The sequence below is a fragment of the Nyctibius grandis genome, chromosome 7 (assembly GCF_013368605.1).
Source record: "Nyctibius grandis isolate bNycGra1 chromosome 7, bNycGra1.pri, whole genome shotgun sequence".
Taxonomy (NCBI): Eukaryota; Metazoa; Chordata; class Aves; order Nyctibiiformes; family Nyctibiidae; genus Nyctibius; species Nyctibius grandis.
Window position 1 is genome coordinate 17,648,823 of NC_090664.1, and position 19,286 is coordinate 17,668,108.

Consider the following 19,286-nt stretch of genomic DNA (forward strand, 5'->3'; position numbering starts at 1 on the left):
GCATGCAAATCCCCACTGAAGTGAGCTTCCCAGCAGTCCTGCTGCCGCTGCACAGCTCTGCATCACCTCCAGCACAGGCTGGAGTTACCCAAACGGCCACAGAGCTTTCAGAAGTATGTACCTATAAAACCCAATCAGACTGATCTCCCCAAAGAAATCTGATAAAAGAGAATGCACAGCCATGCTGGTTTTGCTCTGCTGCCAGGTCATTTCTGTTTGCATTGCACAAGAGCCAAGCCTCAGGATTTGGGCCCGCAATTCCTAATTTATTTTGAACAAGAAAAGATTAGAATAGAGACCTTAGGAGGCACTGAGGCAGCATGCCACACTGGAGAATTTGTTTTGTTTTGCAGCTACTGAGACTGCTGCTCGAGAGTTAATTCACCGTGGGGTTGAAAAAACGCAGTCCAACTTTTAAAGTATTTGTCTTATTTCAACACAACCTAGTGCAAAATGCATTTATAGATCATAAACACAGTGCAACAACTTTATTAAGGATTAATAAGCTTTATTGCGCATATATTTGTCTGCTGGATGTTGACTAGAAGCCATGAAAAATGTGATGTTACTGTTGCCGCATATTTAAATGATTGCCTGCATATGTATCCATGACAATATCTATTCATCTTCTGTTCTTTATATATGTTTTTATTATAAATATCTTTATTCTAGTGGAACATTTTAATATCAAAGTTGACACAGTGAAGTGCAAATTGGAATAGGTCAAATGAAAATCAGATATCTGTATCTTGAATTTATTCCAAGTAGTCTGGTATTGATAAGAGAAATCTGATTGTTGTCTGTATGTCAAGACGTAGCAGCCTTCAGTAATTCGTGCTTTCTAGTCAAAGCAAAGGTTCCACGCTCAGCCTTCCAAGTCTGTAGTAAATACTTTACCAGTCATAAGTGATGTACAAGAATTAGATTAATCCATGTTGTAGGGAGTTTATAAGGTTTAGTACATATATGCAGTTTCAAGAAGAGAGTTATTTTCCATCATCATTTATCTCAAGCATAGGAAGCATATGCATGATTATATAATTAACAGAATATTTGTTTGCCAGTGTTTGGTTAGTGTGCATAATAATATCATTATTAGGCCTTCTGTGCTCCTGTATTATCAGATTGTTATCTCCCTGCTCCTTTAATTCACTGTCTCTGCTTTTTAGATTAATCACTTTGTTTTAATCTGAACATTTTAAGGTTTTTTTGACCATGAAGGGAATGGCTCATGAACACCAAAGCAAAAGTTATTTTACAACAGATTTTAATTTTTGGTTTCTGTTACTACCGTCATACCTGGTAATCATTTTTATAAGGTGGTGTTTTAGTCCCAAATCTTGTTCTAAATCATATTTTTAAATATCTGTCTGCTCTATTCTAATCAGCTCTGCATCTTTCAAATTACTTTTCCTGTCCTTTTCCTCCATCATACCGCAGGCAGCATGCTGCCAGCTGAAACTCCCTCGCCCTTCATGATTTTCTTCTTTAGCAGTCAGTCTTGCTCACTGCTAAAGTTTACTGTATCAGGCTTTCCTGAAAAGGATGAAAAATGATACAAAGCTGATATTTTCCATTGTGCCTGCAAAGTTTGAATTCAACTAGTTAACACTGTTCTTCCTCCAAGTGTTCAAACATGTTGGGAAATAATAATACTTTTTTTCCTCTTATTTTTTCTAGGGGGACTGAATAATACCCAGTCTATCTTGTTGGAAAAAGATTGGTTTCTAAATAAACAACCCGCTAGACAGTTATCCCTTGATCATATGTTATGGAAGATTTCATCTACATTTTCCCTTGTTTTTCTTTGTGAAACATGTTTCTTTTCTTCCTTTTTAGCGCTCTCAGTAACAATCTTAGTAACCTTTTTCAGGACAGGCAACCTATGTACAACTTTTCACATTTCCTATGTATGCCACCTCCACTTGCTCTGCTTTGAATAATAGTGTTAGGTAACAGTGTATGAATTTTCCAGCGTTACATTTCTTTGCTTCTGAGATTATAATCTATTTTGTGCATTGCTGAATATGATAAATATTTCATGTATTTCACACTATTACCATTTTCTTTTTTCTGCATGCCCTGTATGCTGTTTGTGCTCACTTTGGTAAACGTCTGCTTGTTTCTTTACCTAGTCTCGATGGATTCCTCTTGTTTTATAGTAAGTAATAGATGTGTAGTGATAATTCTGCTCTTCATATTTATTGATTCACCTTTTCTTTGTTCAGGGGCCATGCTGTTTTGTGTATTCCAGAATTAGTATTAGCCTCCCCACTTGTCTACTTTTGCTGCTGCTTCAAGTTTGTACGTGCAGTTCGGTATGGGGGTTTTGTTAGTTGTTTTTTTTTAAGTTACCACCCTAAACATTTTGGCTATGTATCTTCCCGTGTAATAATTCATGTTTTCTTCGGTTGATGAGGCAACTTTCCGTTTAGACTCAGTATATTCAAACACTATGCATTTTATCAATAAAGAAGTTTAATTTTTCTCTTATCTCGTAGCTTGTACAAACTTGTTGCTTTCAAGTTTGTCTAGTTGGGTTACTTTTTTCCAAGTGCATGATGGGAAAAAGTTATGTCTGTCTCACAGTTATTTATTTTGTCAATACGTTACCACCGTTTAGTTTTCACCTTTTACCGGTGGCTTTCAGTCCCGCTCTGCAGATGTGATACTGGGACAGTTTGGTAACGTCCCACATCGCGGTGGGGCCGTAGTATTTCACCGGTATGAGCACGGAGTGATTTATTTCTGTTGCCCGGGGTACACTGCTGGGTGCTGCGGCTGGCCACGGCGCCCACCGCCTCACCCCTGCCGCCTGGGTGATGCCTTCCCCTGAGGGACTGTCTCACTCAACCTTTGCCGCCTCTTAAAACGCGCCTGGTGCTTTTCTTTCACCTCTGTTAATACCAAGGAGACGAGAGGAAAAACTCTTGCTCCCCAGGGGGCCTGCTGGCTCCCCGGGCCGGGGGCTGCCACCGCGGCGCGCCCCCACCTGCGGGTGCGCGGGGCCGAGCGCCCCGGCCGCCCCCCTCTCCTCCCCGGCGCGGAAATCCCCCTGCGCAGCGCGGTGCTGCTGCTACCAGCGCCGCTCCGCTATGCACCTGCCCGCCGCGGCCCAGCCCGCGCAGCCTCCGCGGGGAGGGGCGGGGGCTGCGCTGGCGCGGCGCAGCGTCGGCAGGATGTTGTTCAGCCTTCACCCCCCGCCCCTCCTCCTCCTCCTCCTCCTTCTCTTCTCCCCCCCGGCTCGCCCCCTCCGCCGCAGGCCCCCATCTGCCAAGTGCGTGCGTGCGCGGCGGAGCCGGCGCTGGCTGCGCGGGCCGGCGCGGCGTGGCGGGCATTGTGCGCGGCGCAGGCAGGGCCGCCTCACCCGCACCCAGCTGGCTGCAAATTCGTGCGCGCCCGGAAGCCGCATGCCCTCTTCCCCCGGCCCCCCCGCTCACCTACCGCCGGCGGCTGCCCGCCCCACCCCCGGCCCGGCCCGGCCCGGCCCGGCGCGGCGCCCCCTCCCCGCTCCTCATTGCGGTCCCTCTTTGCCACCTCTCTTCTTCCGACCACCCACCCCCAATCCCCGCCGGCCTCCCCTCCCCCACGCCTCTCTCCTTCACCACCTCCTCCTCCTCCTCCTCCTCCTCTGCCACTTTCTCTCTCGCTCTCCCAGGACGCGTCGGATGATCCGGGGCCGCCGGGGAAGGGCTCCGGGCAGCAGCAGGGAGGCTGCGTCCTCCTCCCGTCTCGGGCTGTTTAAAAAAAAAAAAAAAAAAAAAGCCGGTGGCCTCGGTGTTATTTTGTATTAAAATGAGGAGGAGGAAGAAGAAGCAGCGGCAGCGGCAGCAGCGGCAGCGAGCGGTAGCGGAGAGGAGGCTGTGAGGAGGGGACGGCGGCGGCAGCAGCAGGAGGAGGAGTAGTGATGAGTCAACTAATAATTTAATGGGGACAGAAACAGAGAGAGGGAGAGAGAGGGGAGGGGAGGGAGGGGGGAGAGCAGAGCAAGGCAGCTCCGTCCGGGGACACACACACATACACACACACATACATACATATATCCATGTAACATCCAGCAACAACCACCAAACCGGCCTAAATAATAACCGTACTCAGCCAGCCAGGGGAAACGAGAATTAAAAAAAAAAAAAGGCAAAAAAAAAAAGCGCCTACCATTATTATTCTTTTTCAATTATTATTGTTTTTTTGCTGGCTTGGTTTTTGTTGTTGGCTTTTTGCAACCTTTCTATTTTATATTTTTACCCTTCCTTGCGAGTAACTCTTCTCGGAGTTCCCAGATTTTCTTTTTTTTTTTTTTTCTTTGCAGAAGCAGAACCAGTTTTTTGGGTTTTTTTTGTTTGTTTGTTTGTTTTTAAATAGAGAGGGTTGGGGTTTTTTTTTCTTCATTGTAATTTCTCCCGGTTTTGGACTCGGAGGGAGTGAAACCTCGTCACTTTTTGTAGTGGTGGTGGTGTGCCTTGTTGTGTGTGTTTCCTTCCTCTCCTATGTTCTTTTTCTCTCTCGCTCCCTCTCTCCCCCCTCACTCGCACAACAGCCCCCGGTAAATGAGAGGAGACAGGTCCTCTCTGCCTTTTTCCTTTTTTTTTTTTTTTCCCCCCTCCCTGGACCGCAAAGGCGAGATTAAAAGTGGCATTTTAGTGCCTTTTCCTGCAATTTTCTCTACACATTTTTTTTTTTTTTTTTTTTTTTTTAAATCTCCAGTAGCGATCTCTGAGGCTGAGGTTTCCGCAGAAAGTTTGGGGGCTGTTACGGTGTGTATTTTTGCGGAGGGGGAGGGGAGCGGGCTCCTTCTGTGTATGCTGCTCCTCTGGGTGCCTATTGGAGAATAATAGTGTAAGTGACAACCTAGAAGTAGACTTTCTGCTCTTCACACTGGATAGAAAAGCTGGGTTTTTTTTCCTTTGCTTTTTTTTTTCAATAACCCCCTTTCTCACTTGCTCCTTTACGCATTGGTTTTATTTTTGAAAGGATAGCTAGACTTAAGTCACCCTCCACCTCAATTTAAACCTGCTACTTTATTATTATTATTAATTCCTCGTTTTGAGCGTTACACTTGTCTGATCAATTTGATCTTCAGCTCCTCCTTCCGTTGCTACACCTCGAAAACTGGCTCTCTCAAAAGATATTTAATCTGTATTTTTTGTCCATTGCCATTTTTGCTCATGGCTACTCTGTTTCTCGCTATCTATTTTTGCCCCTCCTCGCCTAGAGGAAAATAGCAAGAAGAAAAAAAAACGAAAAAATAAGAAAATACTAGGGGAAGTAGTCCTCAGGTCTGCTGCCCCCCCCCCCCCCCCCTTCTCCCCCTCCAAAAAGGGGGGGACCTAGAAAACATCAGTCTTGAACTTCTTCCTCTTCAAGAGCTCGGGCTGCAAAGGAAGCCTCCTTTGTTTTTGTTATTTATATGCTGTCAAGTTTTGAAGTGGTGAGTTTCGGGTCGGTTCTGCTAATTTCACTCAGAAAACTGCAGTGTTTCTGTTTCTAGATAAGTACTTTGCTTCTTTGTCTCTTTAAAAGGTCACAGGGAAAGCTTGGCCTGGATTGTGAGAGCCATATGGAATGGATAAGTGCGGAGCCTCTCTCAAATGTGATTATGGGTTTTTATGGGGGAGGGAGGGAAGAGGAGGGGAAAGGCATGGGGAGGGGGCTGATTCAGGAGGAGAGAAAGAAATAATATAATACCGGCGGCGTTACATCGCGACAAAAGGAGGCACTGCACCGACTCTCATTCAGAAACTGCACGGTGTGCCCGTACGTGTACGGTGTCTGTGGGAAACTGTGCCTTGAAATTGTGCTTTTCTCTCAGTGCCTGTGATGAAAAGTTGTAGTTGTGAAAGATGCCTAAATGTGAAACCCGGGGAAACTCTTGGCCTGGAAGCGGCAGAGATGATAGTTCTTCCCTGCAACCCTCTCCCTGGGCAGGCCACGCTGGTTGTTGCTCATCACTATTCCAAACTGAGGTTTCAGTGAACTTTAGCCTTGGGCATGGAGTTTAAATGAGTAAATTAGGTGTTTTATGTGCATGTAATTTTGCTTTGTAACATAAAGCTTTTTACAAGATGACTGAGCGGTGAAATGATGCCGATGGGTGGGTATTCTCAGGCCAAGCGAAAATGACCCATTTGGTGTTTTCATTGTAGTCAGTGTATTAACTAAACTGCGATCTATCACTTTTATTCACTGTACGTGTGTAGTGCGATTATGACTCATGATGACTAGATACTTTTTGTAGCAAAGAACCTCTGTGCCTTAAAGTACTTCTGAAGTTGCCAGAAGTGACAAGGATTTTCTTGTTCAAGGCTTTTCTTCGTTTTGTTTTACTCTTTCCCCCCCTTTTTTTTTCTTTTTTGTTAATCCTCTTATTCTTGAGAGAGACCAGTCTCAGAAAAGCAGCCCTATAGTACGTTAGCATCGTCAGAAACATCGGAAGATGTTAACAGTTTGAGTCTGTAATTCTTTGCTTAGGCTGCAGTTAACACAGTTTAAAAAAAAAAATCTTTTTGAAAAGTGGCTAAAATAGGCACGTTTACTGTTAATGAGACACACAACCTAAAACAGATGGGATCAAGATGGATGGTAAACCTTAGCCTGTCACCTTACAGCATAAGGAAAAATAACGATTTTCTGAACTTCAGCTATTCAGAGGCATTCTTGAGGTTGCTTGTAAACATTGAGATTAATACATTACCTCTTTCTTCACCATATCGGGAAAAGCAGCACAGTGCTCAAACAAGAAAAAAATAGTTTACAGAATTGTCATTGGCATATATACCGACAACACAGAAGCATATAAAAAAATCCCAAGATGTTTAGGCTTTAATAGCTTTGCTATGAAATGTGCAGAAAATGTATTGAATTACTAGGCAACTGAAAGAAAGCAGCAATTATCAGACTCACACCAGTCTTTCTAAATATGACTTCCTACAATATTAGTATTTGTACTTGCTAATGTAAATACTCGTTCATAAATTGATGTCTAGTCACCTGTCCTCGGTGATTATATTATATACATAACATAACTGTCAATGTAGTCACACCTTTCTTAGTGAGAGAAAGGTAGGGTAAAATACCTAACAATCACAACAGTATTGATGAATGAAATCATAACCAGAAAGATATCTCTGTTCTCAGCCACTGATTTTATTTTTTTTTTATATACTTGGCAAAACAGATTCTGATGAGTGACAAAAATCCTCAAAACTTACTCCGTTATGTTCCAGGCTTGGGAGGTTTTTTAGTGATTTAACTGGAATTGTTACTCATGAACGGAGGTTTCAAAAGTTTATAAAAACGGAAGCATAAGCATGCTAACATATACCCTTTTTTAATTTGCTATTGAAATGACTTCTGTTTTTTGGTTTCAAATAGCTGTGCCAGCACGTAACTTAGCATCACCCAAGGTTGTTTTTTTTTTTTTGTATTTAAGGACTTCTAAAGTACTGTAGAAATTGTGGGGTTTTTTTCCAGCATTATGTTTTGTGAGATGCTACCTTCTCTTCTCAGTTATTTTTTTTAATTCAATAAACTACTTCATGTAACACTCAAAGCTTAACATCTGAAAAATTTCATATGCATATTTTGAACTTTGTAAAAGTTAATAAACTCTTTGTATAATATTGGTTAGGAAACTCAAAAGCAACCATCTCCCGCCGCTGCTTTCCGAAGTTAAATGTTAAATTCTCTTCTAACTTTTACTTTTAAGGGGGGGAGGAATTGTAAATGGACAATTTTCTACATCTCTAATAAATCTGTTGCTCCCGCAACTAAAGTTTTAACAATCTCTTTATTGTTATGCATCCATTTTTTTTAGTCAAGTAGATCGAGAAATGTTTCACTAGAATCTTTTTCTTTCTCCGTCTCTCTTAGCACAATAAAAACACCCGGGATTAATAACAGACCTTTGTGTGAGATTTGTAACAACAGCTGTGTTGGAGCACATACCTTGACAATCATCATCGTTTGTATGAGTCTTAGTCTCTCTCAGATTTAATAGAATATCTCTGAAGATTTTTTTGAAGGGGTACTCTAGTTGGCTTTTAAAAGATAATTCCAACAGATTATGATGTGATCTCTCTGTAAAATGGGGCATGAGGTCATTTTTTGAGAATAAGTTTGTTTCTTTTAAAAAAAGTCATCTTTCCAGTTAAGAGAATTATTCTTCTTTATGAGCTTACGATACATATATATATCTCTCTCTGTACATGTGCAGTCTGTGTACGTATACATATGCGCACACGTGTACAACATATATATATATTTTTTTTTTTTTTGAATCATGGCAGGTGATCTTTAGAGGCGGGACTGAGTATGGATCATTTGAACGAGGCAACTCAGGGGAAAGAACATTCAGAAATGTCTAACAATGTAAGCGATCCGAAGGGTCCACCAGCCAAAATTGCGCGCTTGGAACAGAATGGGAGCCCATTAGGAAGAGGAAGACTTGGAAGTACAGGAACTAAAATGCAAGGAGTGCCTTTAAAACACTCTGGACACCTGATGAAAACTAATATTAGAAAAGGTAACACTTTTGATAATTCTGCATTAGAGAAATATGATTTATAATATTTTTGGGGGAAAGCATACTTTTGCAGACTCTACTTCATTTATATTTCAGGATTAAATCTCCATTCTAAAATAATATATATTCCCAACTCTGATATAAATCACATTTGGGAAATGTAAGCTTCATACTTGGGTGGAGCATCTTGCTTTACAGGGTGGAGTCTGATTTTTGTTAAGGTAAAGGCTAGCTGCCCTGATGAAAGCAAATTTCTACATTGAAATAGAAGTCATATAATGCATTAATTCTTTGAGTAAGTGTTGGGCTAAGAAATGCAAAAATATGTAAGAGTAAATACTGAACCCCCAAAACAAATTCTCGCCTTTCCTCTTAGTAATGGGTCCAAGCTTGGAAGAGCAGCAGTATTTCCGTAACAGTTGCAAGTTGGTTGAAAGAAGAGAGTGTAAATCTTTAGGTATCACATTGGAAAAGTCATTTATGATGTCAATCTTCGCAGTTTATTTTCTTAAGTACAATTCATTATTGAACAATGAACAACTTGGGTGTCATATTTTTCAGTGGCTGGTTTGCTGTAATTAGACATTTACACAAGGAAAAGGCACATTTAGAATCAGTGATGTTTGTATATGGATGGCTTTTGTTTGCATTGAAAATACTTTTAATGGACAATAATCTATAAATTTTGCTTATCAAAATGTGTAAGTCTTTTTGACCATGTCCTGCATGCTTGCTGATTTAAATCAAAATATGCTGCATGTAATTTGGCATTTGTTTTAAAACTGCCTCTACTTTTCTCAGTGTAATCAGTGTATGTTTATAATCCAGATTTTTCTTGCGTTTGCTAAGCAAAGTGCAAAATGCAACCAAGACTATTAAATGCACAAAGTTAGAAGGCAGAGGAATTTCATTGTGTCTGATGCATAACATTTATCGTACAATCATTTATTTTTTCCTTGGTTTGGTGAAAACAAAGAATATATTGATCCTGAAATGAACAGACACAGCAGTCCGTATTGTTAGATCTTTATCTATTAAAAATGGAAAAACAGCACTTCAGCAAATTCTTTGGCCTCTGTTCGTGATTACCCTATTTATTGATTGTTTGCCAAGAATGTATGCATCTTAAGAAAGCCAGGATAAGAGCATTAAAAACATAATTTATTACGGCTTTTCAAGCAGAGTGCATTAATATTGTACAGTGAAGCACTGGGGCTATATAAAAAGGACTTTCTGACGCCTGCAAACATATAAGTTCCATAAATTCCTAAATAGGAGATTTCAGCTGTCTCTGGTATTATGTGATATTTGCACAGCAAACTTTAATGCCAGGACAGTTTTAGACAAGGATTCTACAGACTTCACTGCTCCTTATGGCAGACGTGCTGTTTACACAGACTCGTAAACCTTCAGCAAAAGCTCTAACACTGCCTGCAGGTTTAAATCATGCTGTATTTTTAGCAGCGAGCACTGACCAATGCTCTCCCCTTTAATACTAGAAGGTTATGAAGTTGCTGCACTTGGAGGTCTTGCCAAGTACTAGCAGGAGTGATCAGCCAGCTGAGATTGTGCTCTCCTGTACAACATTTTTCACATTAACAGAAGGACACTAGTGACAGTTTGCTAAAAGATTTAGAGGCTTGATTTGTAGTCAGATGATACCTGTGTCACACTACCAGGATCCACCTCTGATAATCTACGCTGTACATCAGAATTTGGCCAGGAGGTTCTTCTGTGTTGTTTAAAGTACCACATTTTCCAGAATGCTGCAGCTCGTGAGACTGTACACCTGGCAAAAAATGTGCTGATATGCAGTGAAGTACCTGTGCATTGCTAGTTTTGTGTCTGATCATAGCCTAATTTGTAGGAAATGATAAGGGGAAAAACAAATACACTTTAGCTGTTTTTTAGTGTATCTGCACTGTTTGTTAAAATGAAGCTTTGTTTACATTTTATCTTTAGGTATTAATGGTGAAACTACTTAAGAATTTTGAGCCCTTACTCTGAGTCAGACGGTAGTAGGTCAAACATCAATTGTGAGAGCCTGGAAGGGAAAAAAAAAAAGCACCACCTTTTTGCAGATGAAGTGTATGTGTGTTTTAGAAAGCGCTCCACAGCTTAATTCAAACCAATGAAGAAATCACCAGTTTGCATGTATTGCTTTTGCTTTGGTCTTCTTTCCCTTCCTGACCAGTCTCACTTAGATTAAAAAAAAAAAAAGCTCCTTCCTGCACTACATAAATATTGGCAAGCTTTTAGTCTTGTCTTTCATGCTGAGCCTACTGGGCAAACTGGAGTGAGTTTGTGAGCTTTTCCAAGCGAGCCTGAAGGGGTTTGTTTGCCAGAGATTGGCTCTCTGGTGAACAGACGTAGTTTAAATGTACGTGCTTAAGAGGTATCTTTTTAATCGTGATTTCTTGCTATACGTTAGAGCACAAATCAACAGACGCGGTCTTAAAGCTTTTATCTATTGTCAAGAGTAAATCTTCTTTTTTAGACTATGGCATGCCTGGTGCACCTTAGCAGGTTAGGAGGTTTCCGTAAGTCTAGAGGGCAGTGGTTATAGAGGCATTAACATTGTAGGACTAATTGGAGTTCCTGGGTGCCCTGTTAAAATAACCCTTGTCATCATTTATGCTAAAGATGATACCCCTCTGGCAGGCTGCCATAAGACAGTTCTGTACATCTGCTTTTAACCCTTTTGCCTTCTGTTATTAAGAGATCCTAACCTGCACTGCGGGAGACAGCGGGACAGGACCGGGGCCTAAAACAGCGGGTCCGAGGTCATTGTGTCATCCGTGTCCATCTGAGAGGCCAGGAGGGATTTTCACAAAGTCTAGGAATACGATTGCTGGGCAAGACTTTGTCCCTAAAACAGCTTGGGTCATGTGTTACTTCTCTGTCTGTTGTCAAAAGGGAGGAAAAAATTTTTTTAAAAGAGGCAAAAGGAAAGGAAAAGGGTTATTTGCTTAATATTCTGTGCAGCGTAGGGAAGGGTTTGTCCTATGATGCTACAAAACTGGAAATTAGTAATTACTTTTGGGGATACCAAAATAGCAAAGAATACCAGAATTGTGGAAGGTAAAGCGCAGGAGGCAACAACAACAACAACAACAACAAAAAAAGCCCAAACTGCAGGTACAATTCTTAAAACAGCATTCAAGTCATTATTTGTTTCTTAAAGATGCGAGTGAAAGTAGTGCTCAAGTGCACTCAGTGAATGAAGCATGAATTAGTGTTAACTTTTGCCTTGTTTCCTCTTGTGCTCTTTTCAGAGCGAATGTATAACACACAAGGTGATTTGCTGTTGATGTCGAAGGCAGTTAAATATTTTTGGCAGGACTAAGAAAGTTTTAATGTTAACAAACAAAATTATGTAGCTGATACTAAAGTGGCTTACAGTGAAGACATCTGCAGTATGTATTTAGGTTCTCATGCTGCCTGCTACTCACAACAAATCAGGCAGGACCGAGGGAATCAACTTCTCTTCAGTCAACCTTGTTATTTCTATAGAAGGTAATTCTTTAACCTGTATCTGATCAAGCAAGGTAAATTTGCATTTCTGCTTTTCAGAGAGATGTATGTTTTGTAGAACTTTATCTTTTTTGGGGAGGGTGAGGGGAAAGGACTCGGGCAATATGTTTATCAAATATTTGTGATGATTCTTGATGCCTCCTCTGCCTGTTCATACAGGTTTTATTTACATAACGCTGTATAGACTCACCTACTCTACTATAACTGAAGTTTAATACGTTAAATTTAATTTTTCTTAATAGGAAGTATGCTTCCAGTTTTCTGTGTAGTGGAACATTATGAAAATGCCATTGAGTATGATTCTAAGGAGGAGCATGCGGAATTTGTATTGGTGAGGAAGGATATGCTTTTCAACCAACTGATTGAAATGGCATTGCTATCACTTGGATATTCTCACAGCTCTGCTGCCCAAGCAAAAGGTAAATAAGTTTATGAAATTGTACAATGAATTATGTTTGTTTCTGGGGTCTTGGGGGAGGGGCAGGATTTTTTTCAGGAATGTGATGCAGGTTTTACTTCTTAAACTTCTTGCAGATTCTGTCTCTGTATTTTTTTTTCCTTAATGTGTTTTTGTTTAGTTAGTGCACGTTTTGTTCGTGGGGAATGTAGAGGTAGATTCTTTTTTTGTTGTTGTTTAAAGAAAAAAAAAAAGACTTCAACTGAGTCATTAGTATGCTTATTGACCTTAATAATCTGCTCCACTGAGGATCCACAAGGAAGTGTAAAGCATATTTGAGCAGATGGACTGTTGAGAGTCAACTTGCATTTATGACTGAATATCTAGCTCTGCTTCTTTTATTTTGTTCCTGATGGTTTTATAGACTGCAGAGTTGTTTTTTGGTTTTTGTTTTTTTTTTTTTTTGTGCTCAGTCCTTGCATTGCAAAATCCTTTCTGATTTATTAAGAGGAATGCTAACTATTATGTCATCTCATATTGAATTCATAGGAACTTAGGAAAATACACTTCTATACATGTTAAAAAAATCTCTGCTGTAAAAGATTTGTATAATTTCATAATATAGATAAAGCATATTCTTGGTGGCGTGTGGGTGGGGGTTTTTGGTGGGGCGTTCTTTTGTTTTGCCAGATTTAAGAGGCTAGAAACAAAGGTGGTGATCTTGTTAAAATCGGATATTTCTTTTGCCCCTAGGAATTAACAGGTAAATTACTTATTTTCAATTTTTCCTGCCCTTCTTGCCAACTCCCCCTCCCCTCAAAAAATAAAAATCCCGCAGGGCTTATCCAGGTTGGGAAGTGGAATCCAGTTCCACTCTCATATGTGACAGATGCCCCTGATGCTACAGTAGCAGACATGCTGCAAGACGTGTATCATGTGGTCACACTGAAAATCCAGTTACACAGGTAAGTTGCATACCAGTTCTGGGACGTGAACTGTTACTTGTCAGCTCTTACTGTTAATATTGCTTGTATTTAATTCCCACTGTGCTATGTGCTCAAAGTACAAAGGCTTATCTAAATTCATTTTTAGTTACTCTAATTCTTCTTTAACTTACAGTATACTCTTGCAGAAAACTTTTATAGCTCTGATACATAGATTTTCTTTGGATACCTCATTAAAACTATATTGCATTTTAGTCAATTAAATGATGCATTACAAGAAGGCATTTTACATAAAGTTTACTTAAGAGAAAAATATTTTTGCATATCATGAACAGTACCATCTGTGTGCATTTTGTAAAAGAGTGACTTGCTCACACTTATTGTTGCTGTCTAGGTTCTTAAATTTCACGGTAACAAAAAAGAAAAAACGGTTAATATATTAATGCTTTTCATGATCAGTCGTGAGAAAGCATTACACCTTAAATTGTTTTACGAAGCGCATCAGAGCAGGAAGGTAGAAGTAACATGAAAAAATAGTCGCCACATGCAGCTGATGTATAATTCATGCATCAATACAGCAGATGTGTTGTATAAAGTAATTAACTAATCGGAACAATCAGGAGACCGAGAGCAATCTCCAGATGCATCTGCTTGATGCGCAAAATGAAATCTGTCTGTCTTAAAGGAATGTTCTGCAGCAGGATGCAATCTTGTAATAATCCCTTTTCTAATCTGTGTTTCAAATAGTTGCCCTAAACTAGAAGACTTGCCTCCTGAACAATGGTCTCACACAACAGTAAGAAATGCTCTGAAGGACTTACTGAAGGATATGAACCAGAGTTCATTGGCCAAGGAATGTCCCCTTTCACAGGTACTTAGCATAACATGTAATAAATAATAAAGCACTATAGGCAACGCTGATGTGAGATTTGAGATTTCTACAGGCTGTAGCAAGTAGTACCCGTGGAGTGAATCTGCCAAAAATGCAAATTCATTTGACCACTTCATGATCTTTATAAATATGCCTGATTCATTTTGAACGTAGTCCTGCAACGTTTCCCATGGGGAGTCGTGAAAGGTTGTTTACACCACACTAAAATTGTCTCACAGCAAACTGGATTTTAACTGGTTTTTGTCTTCAGTCTTTGAACAGCTTTGATGCAACTACTTTTTTCAAGCACATGTGTTCAAGATGTTAAAAGGCTCTTTACTTACTGCTGTCAAAAGTACTATTCAATCTGAATGCTTGTTAGATAACCTACAGTAGTTTTAAATGCTAATTCATAGAAAGAGACAGTCTTTGGCATGCTATATGAGAAGGGAATAAAGAATAAAGCTCTTTGAATGATGTGTTATTGTTGCAAACAACCAAAGGAAAATCAGTCGTTTATTAGTTCTAATCAAAATATACCTAAACGAAAAGGAGACCTCAATTTATGCATTGCTAAATATTGAACCGATGCTTTCCTGAAGCCTTAGTTGTATTGTTCTTTTTTGCCATTCTTTTTGCCATTCTTTTGTCAAATTAGTGTGAAGGCACAACTTATTTTTCTACGGAGTACTGTGTCCAATGATGCTGTGGTGGGAACATATTTATTTTTACCTTTCAAATTTTAAAATGTATTTTGTTCTGGTGCAGTGGAGACAAATTCAGTATACAAATAAATGATGCTAGTTATAGTAGGGAGGGGAAAAAGGAAATTAAGGAAGTCAAGGTATTTTTATGGGGATTTTATTTCTCTTGCTCAGAATATTGGAGTCTTTGTCTCCGAAAGACTTCAGTTAATCTATAGAGGACTACTCTCTTTCTCTGTCTGTCTTTCCAGCAGATATATTAGCAGGCTGTTTTCCCATCACTTTTTTTTCCCTAGGTTAGATTGTTTTCAGTGATGTGGCTCCAATATAGGAAGTTTTGAAGTGGAAATAATCAAAATTATCTTCACTGGTTGCAAACCATTCCAGTAATACGTCTGCAAAGTTATCTTGTATGTACCTACTATAAAAGCATGTGAGCTTTTGCACTGCTGGCTTATGGAGGCTGCAGATAATTTGGGATTTTTCTCAATTTTAATCTAATAGTGCTAGTTTTTACTTGATACTGATGAAAAGCAAGTAAATTCTATGAAGATGGAATATTTCGTTTCTATTTGGACATTGTGTTTCACATACCAGCTTCTGTGTATATGTAGATGATGCAATGATAAAGCAGGAAAAATGTGTTAAAAGGAATACTTCACTAGAGACAGTATCGTGGTACTGGAGGCAATTCAATAATTATACTCTTTTTAAAAGTTGTTTTTAAACTGTACTGAATTTTTATATAATAATTTTCATGGACAAAAAACGTCTTGCCTAATAACAGCTCTTGGAGTTAGCACTTGAGATAACCAAAACCCCAGGTTTCGGGGCTGTTTGTTTACTGTTTTGCACTTATTTATTTGTAAAAGAATATACTGAAAGCCGTGAGCTTCTTTCTGTTGTTAAAAGTGTGCTTATTATTTTTGTCATCTCTATCTTCACCAGCACTGTGGTAGTTGGGTTGCAAGAATTTAAATCGCTTCTACTTTTCTTTTTTCTTTAAAGACCAAATCACATTAGAGCTTAAAATACATTTATTTGTTCTTAACTTTTCGAAAAACTAGCTGTTACAGCGGTTGATCAAGAGCCCATCAGTCAGTCTAAATCTTCCCATTTCCCTCCGGGAGCTTGAGGGAGGATGTGTTGATCTGACTGTGTCCTTTTCACATGACTAAATTGATCTGAATGCTTCCCATGTTTGCCTAACTAATAGCTCATTGTATATTGCGCCTATGGAGGGGACACTGATTTAAGAGTGTCTGTGTTTTATTAAACGTGTTGAAGTTTGTGAATTGTCCTGCACTGGCATGCTGCTGCAACAGAGGTGAGAAGTAAGAGCAAGGCAGAGGTCGGGAGGCAATGTTTCCGTAGAGGGTCCATCAAAATGCTGGCATGGGAGATACTTCTGAGTCCAGAGAAGTGGTCTCTTCTGTTATCTGTTTCCACGGGCATAGGTAATGCCATATGAAGTGCTTCATCACAAATGCAAACTAATGCAGTGAACACCGTAGCATGGCTTATTAACATAGTTATGGATATAATTTATTAACCACAGAAAAATGACTCAAAGTGGAAATGAGAGTAGTTATCGTTTTCTGTCACTGTCATTAGCAGCACCCTATTTTGGATTGGTGTGGAAGGATTTGTTGTATTTAAGTTGCTGTGCTCTATGCAAGGCATCTCCGAAGCCCCATCTAAGCATGTAAAACTGAGAATCATCATCCTCACTTAGAATTTACCGTATTTTCTTAGTTAATCTTGCATTTTGTGTATTAAAAAATTGCTCATATTTATTCAGAATAGTGATATTCTATGTACTGCAAAAAACTCCAAACTATTTTTATAGTGCAGATATATTTAATAGCTTGAAAATATGCGAGCAAACAAACTTTGAGATCCAGTTTGTCTCAATTATAGAGTCTTGAAAATTTAACAGCATCATCTACTTGAGTGGGTTTTCTTTTTTTTTTCCTTTTAATTTTTTTTTGCCATTTGCTTTCTTCTCCAACTAAAACCTTGGGGCGTACAGGTACGAACTCCTCATGCCTTCCTCAGTAAAATACCACTGTGACTCTTGCTCTCATTAGGAGAGTTAAATATATGATCTCTTTTGAAGCTACTGTAATTGTCTCGCTCTGAGACTGCTGTGGCTGCCCTCGGAAGCCAGGTTTGTCAGTCAGTATACGAGCCTGCATCACGGGGAGTCCCCGTTGACATGACTTGGAGTGCTTGGGACAGACCGGAGCGAATGCATGGCTCGTTATTGCCGTGGAACCACAAGCATCCGTCCAGAGATTTAGTGTCAAATTTTTGCTTTCAAGCAGGCAAGGTAAAAGGATGCTGCAATTTTGCATGGGAAAGCCAAGCCTGTTCTGAATTACGCGCTGCAGTGCGTATTTTCATGCTTTACCTCGGGTTTGCAGATTTTATTGCTAGAGACTAGCAGCATATGCAGATGCCAAGTCAAAGACTTCTTGAATTTCATACACACGGATCGCTTCATTTCTGCTTCCTCTCTAGACCTCTTTTGATGGGGAAGGCAACTTGGAATTTAATCTAGGGCTCAGTTTTGGGCCATCTTGTGCATTCCATTAAATTGGTACATCTTGCAAGTGGCCTAGATCTCATTTCCCTCCTGTTTTGGCTCTTCAGTCTCCAAAGGGTTGTAAAGAAATTGTTCTACCATCAATTCTTATTTCCAGCCTCTTGCACAGAAGCTCTACTCTACCTCAGTCTGTTGGGAGCTGCTCTAAAGTGATCAGGCAGGCAGGCCTGTTGCATTTATTTATTTAATGCTAGTCCTTCCATCTCTCTACTCAGTCTTAGTCCTAGCATTTTCATACTTGATTTTCACAATTTTGCTCTCTTTTGTTTTTTAGTGCGGAAGTCTGTTATTACTTCCATGGTTAAAATAACTGAAATACTACAGACCTTATTTATACTGATAGTAATAAGGCTGGTTTTATTTTTTTATTTATCCCTACTGAATTATCGTCTCGCTCACTCTCTCTTTGAGTATGTATATAGTTAGATAAGCTTTTATGAGGGAGAGGAGAGCAACATGGGCTATTGGCCCAAGAAAAGGCTGGAAATTTTTTTTGTAATTCTGGAACAAACTCACCGTGTGCTTTTGAACACTTAGATGTACCCCTTATCTTGAGTTCCTGTAACCTTTTCCATGAAAGAAAGATAAGAAGTCACCTACCAAACAAAGAGATTGTAGAGATTAATTAGTATCTGGGCTCTGCTTTGAAAATATGGCAGTGATCAAGTGACATTGACTTTCCCACTGGTATTATCTCACGTGGATTTTTTTTCTACAAAACGATTTTCTAAATGATTGCTGTTAGTATTCACAAACAGGCTTGGGTTTTTCAAATTTATTTTTTTTTTTTCCACTTTATCAAACCACTGCAAAAGCACTTCTGAAGGAAGGTATTCATTCTTTCTCTTCCCTTGTAGTATAGCTAGCCTAAGTCTCAGGACAACCAATGGCTAGTGTGTTATAGATGAGAAAATCCAGGCCTGATGTATAGTTGAAGCTCGAATCTCATGGTTTGAAAAAAATCTCAATATTTTAAAAAATATTTTGTAGAGGACATGCAGCATTTCCGTGGAATATATTCAGAAGCTGTGATACTTAATGGACATAGTCATTTATAGATATGGCATTACTATTTTAAATTTTTTTTGCAGATATTTGTGTGTGCCCACCCCCCCATGCCTGTCATGTCTTTCAATTTTTTAATAAGTCATGTCTACATAATTTTTCTCTTGATGATGAGGGAATGGTTATTTTCTCAGTTAGAGGGATACACACTTGCATTCCGTGAAATGTATGCTTATACAGAACAAGTGCTGGTATGATACCAAAGTCTGAATAGTTTTGCACTTGTGAGAAATGTAGCTATCCTGACTGCATTTTGATCAAACTTCCGTGCTGTGGTGAATGACTGTCTGCGTCTGACATGGGCACAATATAGATCGTATACTTTCCTTTTTGTTCAAATATCTGGCCCTGAATTTGCATGCTGCTTTATGCAGACACCGTGCAGGCTTTATGGGATCTGGCAGAGATGCCAGACAGAAAGCTTGCTCAGAACATCAGTGTTTCTCAGTTCACCTGATCTGAAGGCACCTGGCCATCACAGCAAGTCAGCAGTGTAGTAGAAATCCTCTGGCATTTCCTCGCTGCTGTTCTGACTTCCCCACCCCGCCAAAATCCCAACCAAAAAAAAAAGTTGCATTTGCTAAAACTAAAATTTCCAGACCTATAAATAAGCAAGGAATGAGCTATTAAGAGTTGCCAAAA

General features: G+C 39.7%; 1 protein-coding gene across 5 annotated transcripts in view; it reads left to right on the forward strand.

Moving 5' to 3' along the window:
- The first annotated feature begins 3,661 nt into the window (after nucleotides 1–3,661).
- SATB1 (SATB homeobox 1) overlaps nucleotides 3,662–19,286 on the forward strand; it is a 76,258-nt gene continuing 60,633 nt past the window's right edge. For 4 of the 5 annotated variants that reach the window (XM_068405229.1, XM_068405230.1, XM_068405231.1 and 1 more), the window contains exons 1-5: nucleotides 3,966–5,428; nucleotides 8,286–8,521; nucleotides 12,298–12,474; nucleotides 13,291–13,417; nucleotides 14,144–14,267. In XM_068405229.1, the coding sequence (XP_068261330.1) occupies nucleotides 8,311–8,521; nucleotides 12,298–12,474; nucleotides 13,291–13,417; nucleotides 14,144–14,267 (639 nt within the window). In that variant the 5' untranslated portion in view covers nucleotides 3,966–5,428; nucleotides 8,286–8,310. Of the gene's footprint in view, nucleotides 5,429–8,285; nucleotides 8,522–12,297; nucleotides 12,475–13,290; nucleotides 13,418–14,143; nucleotides 14,268–19,286 lie in introns of all 5 variants that reach the window. The other variant, XM_068405233.1, reaches the window with a different exon arrangement.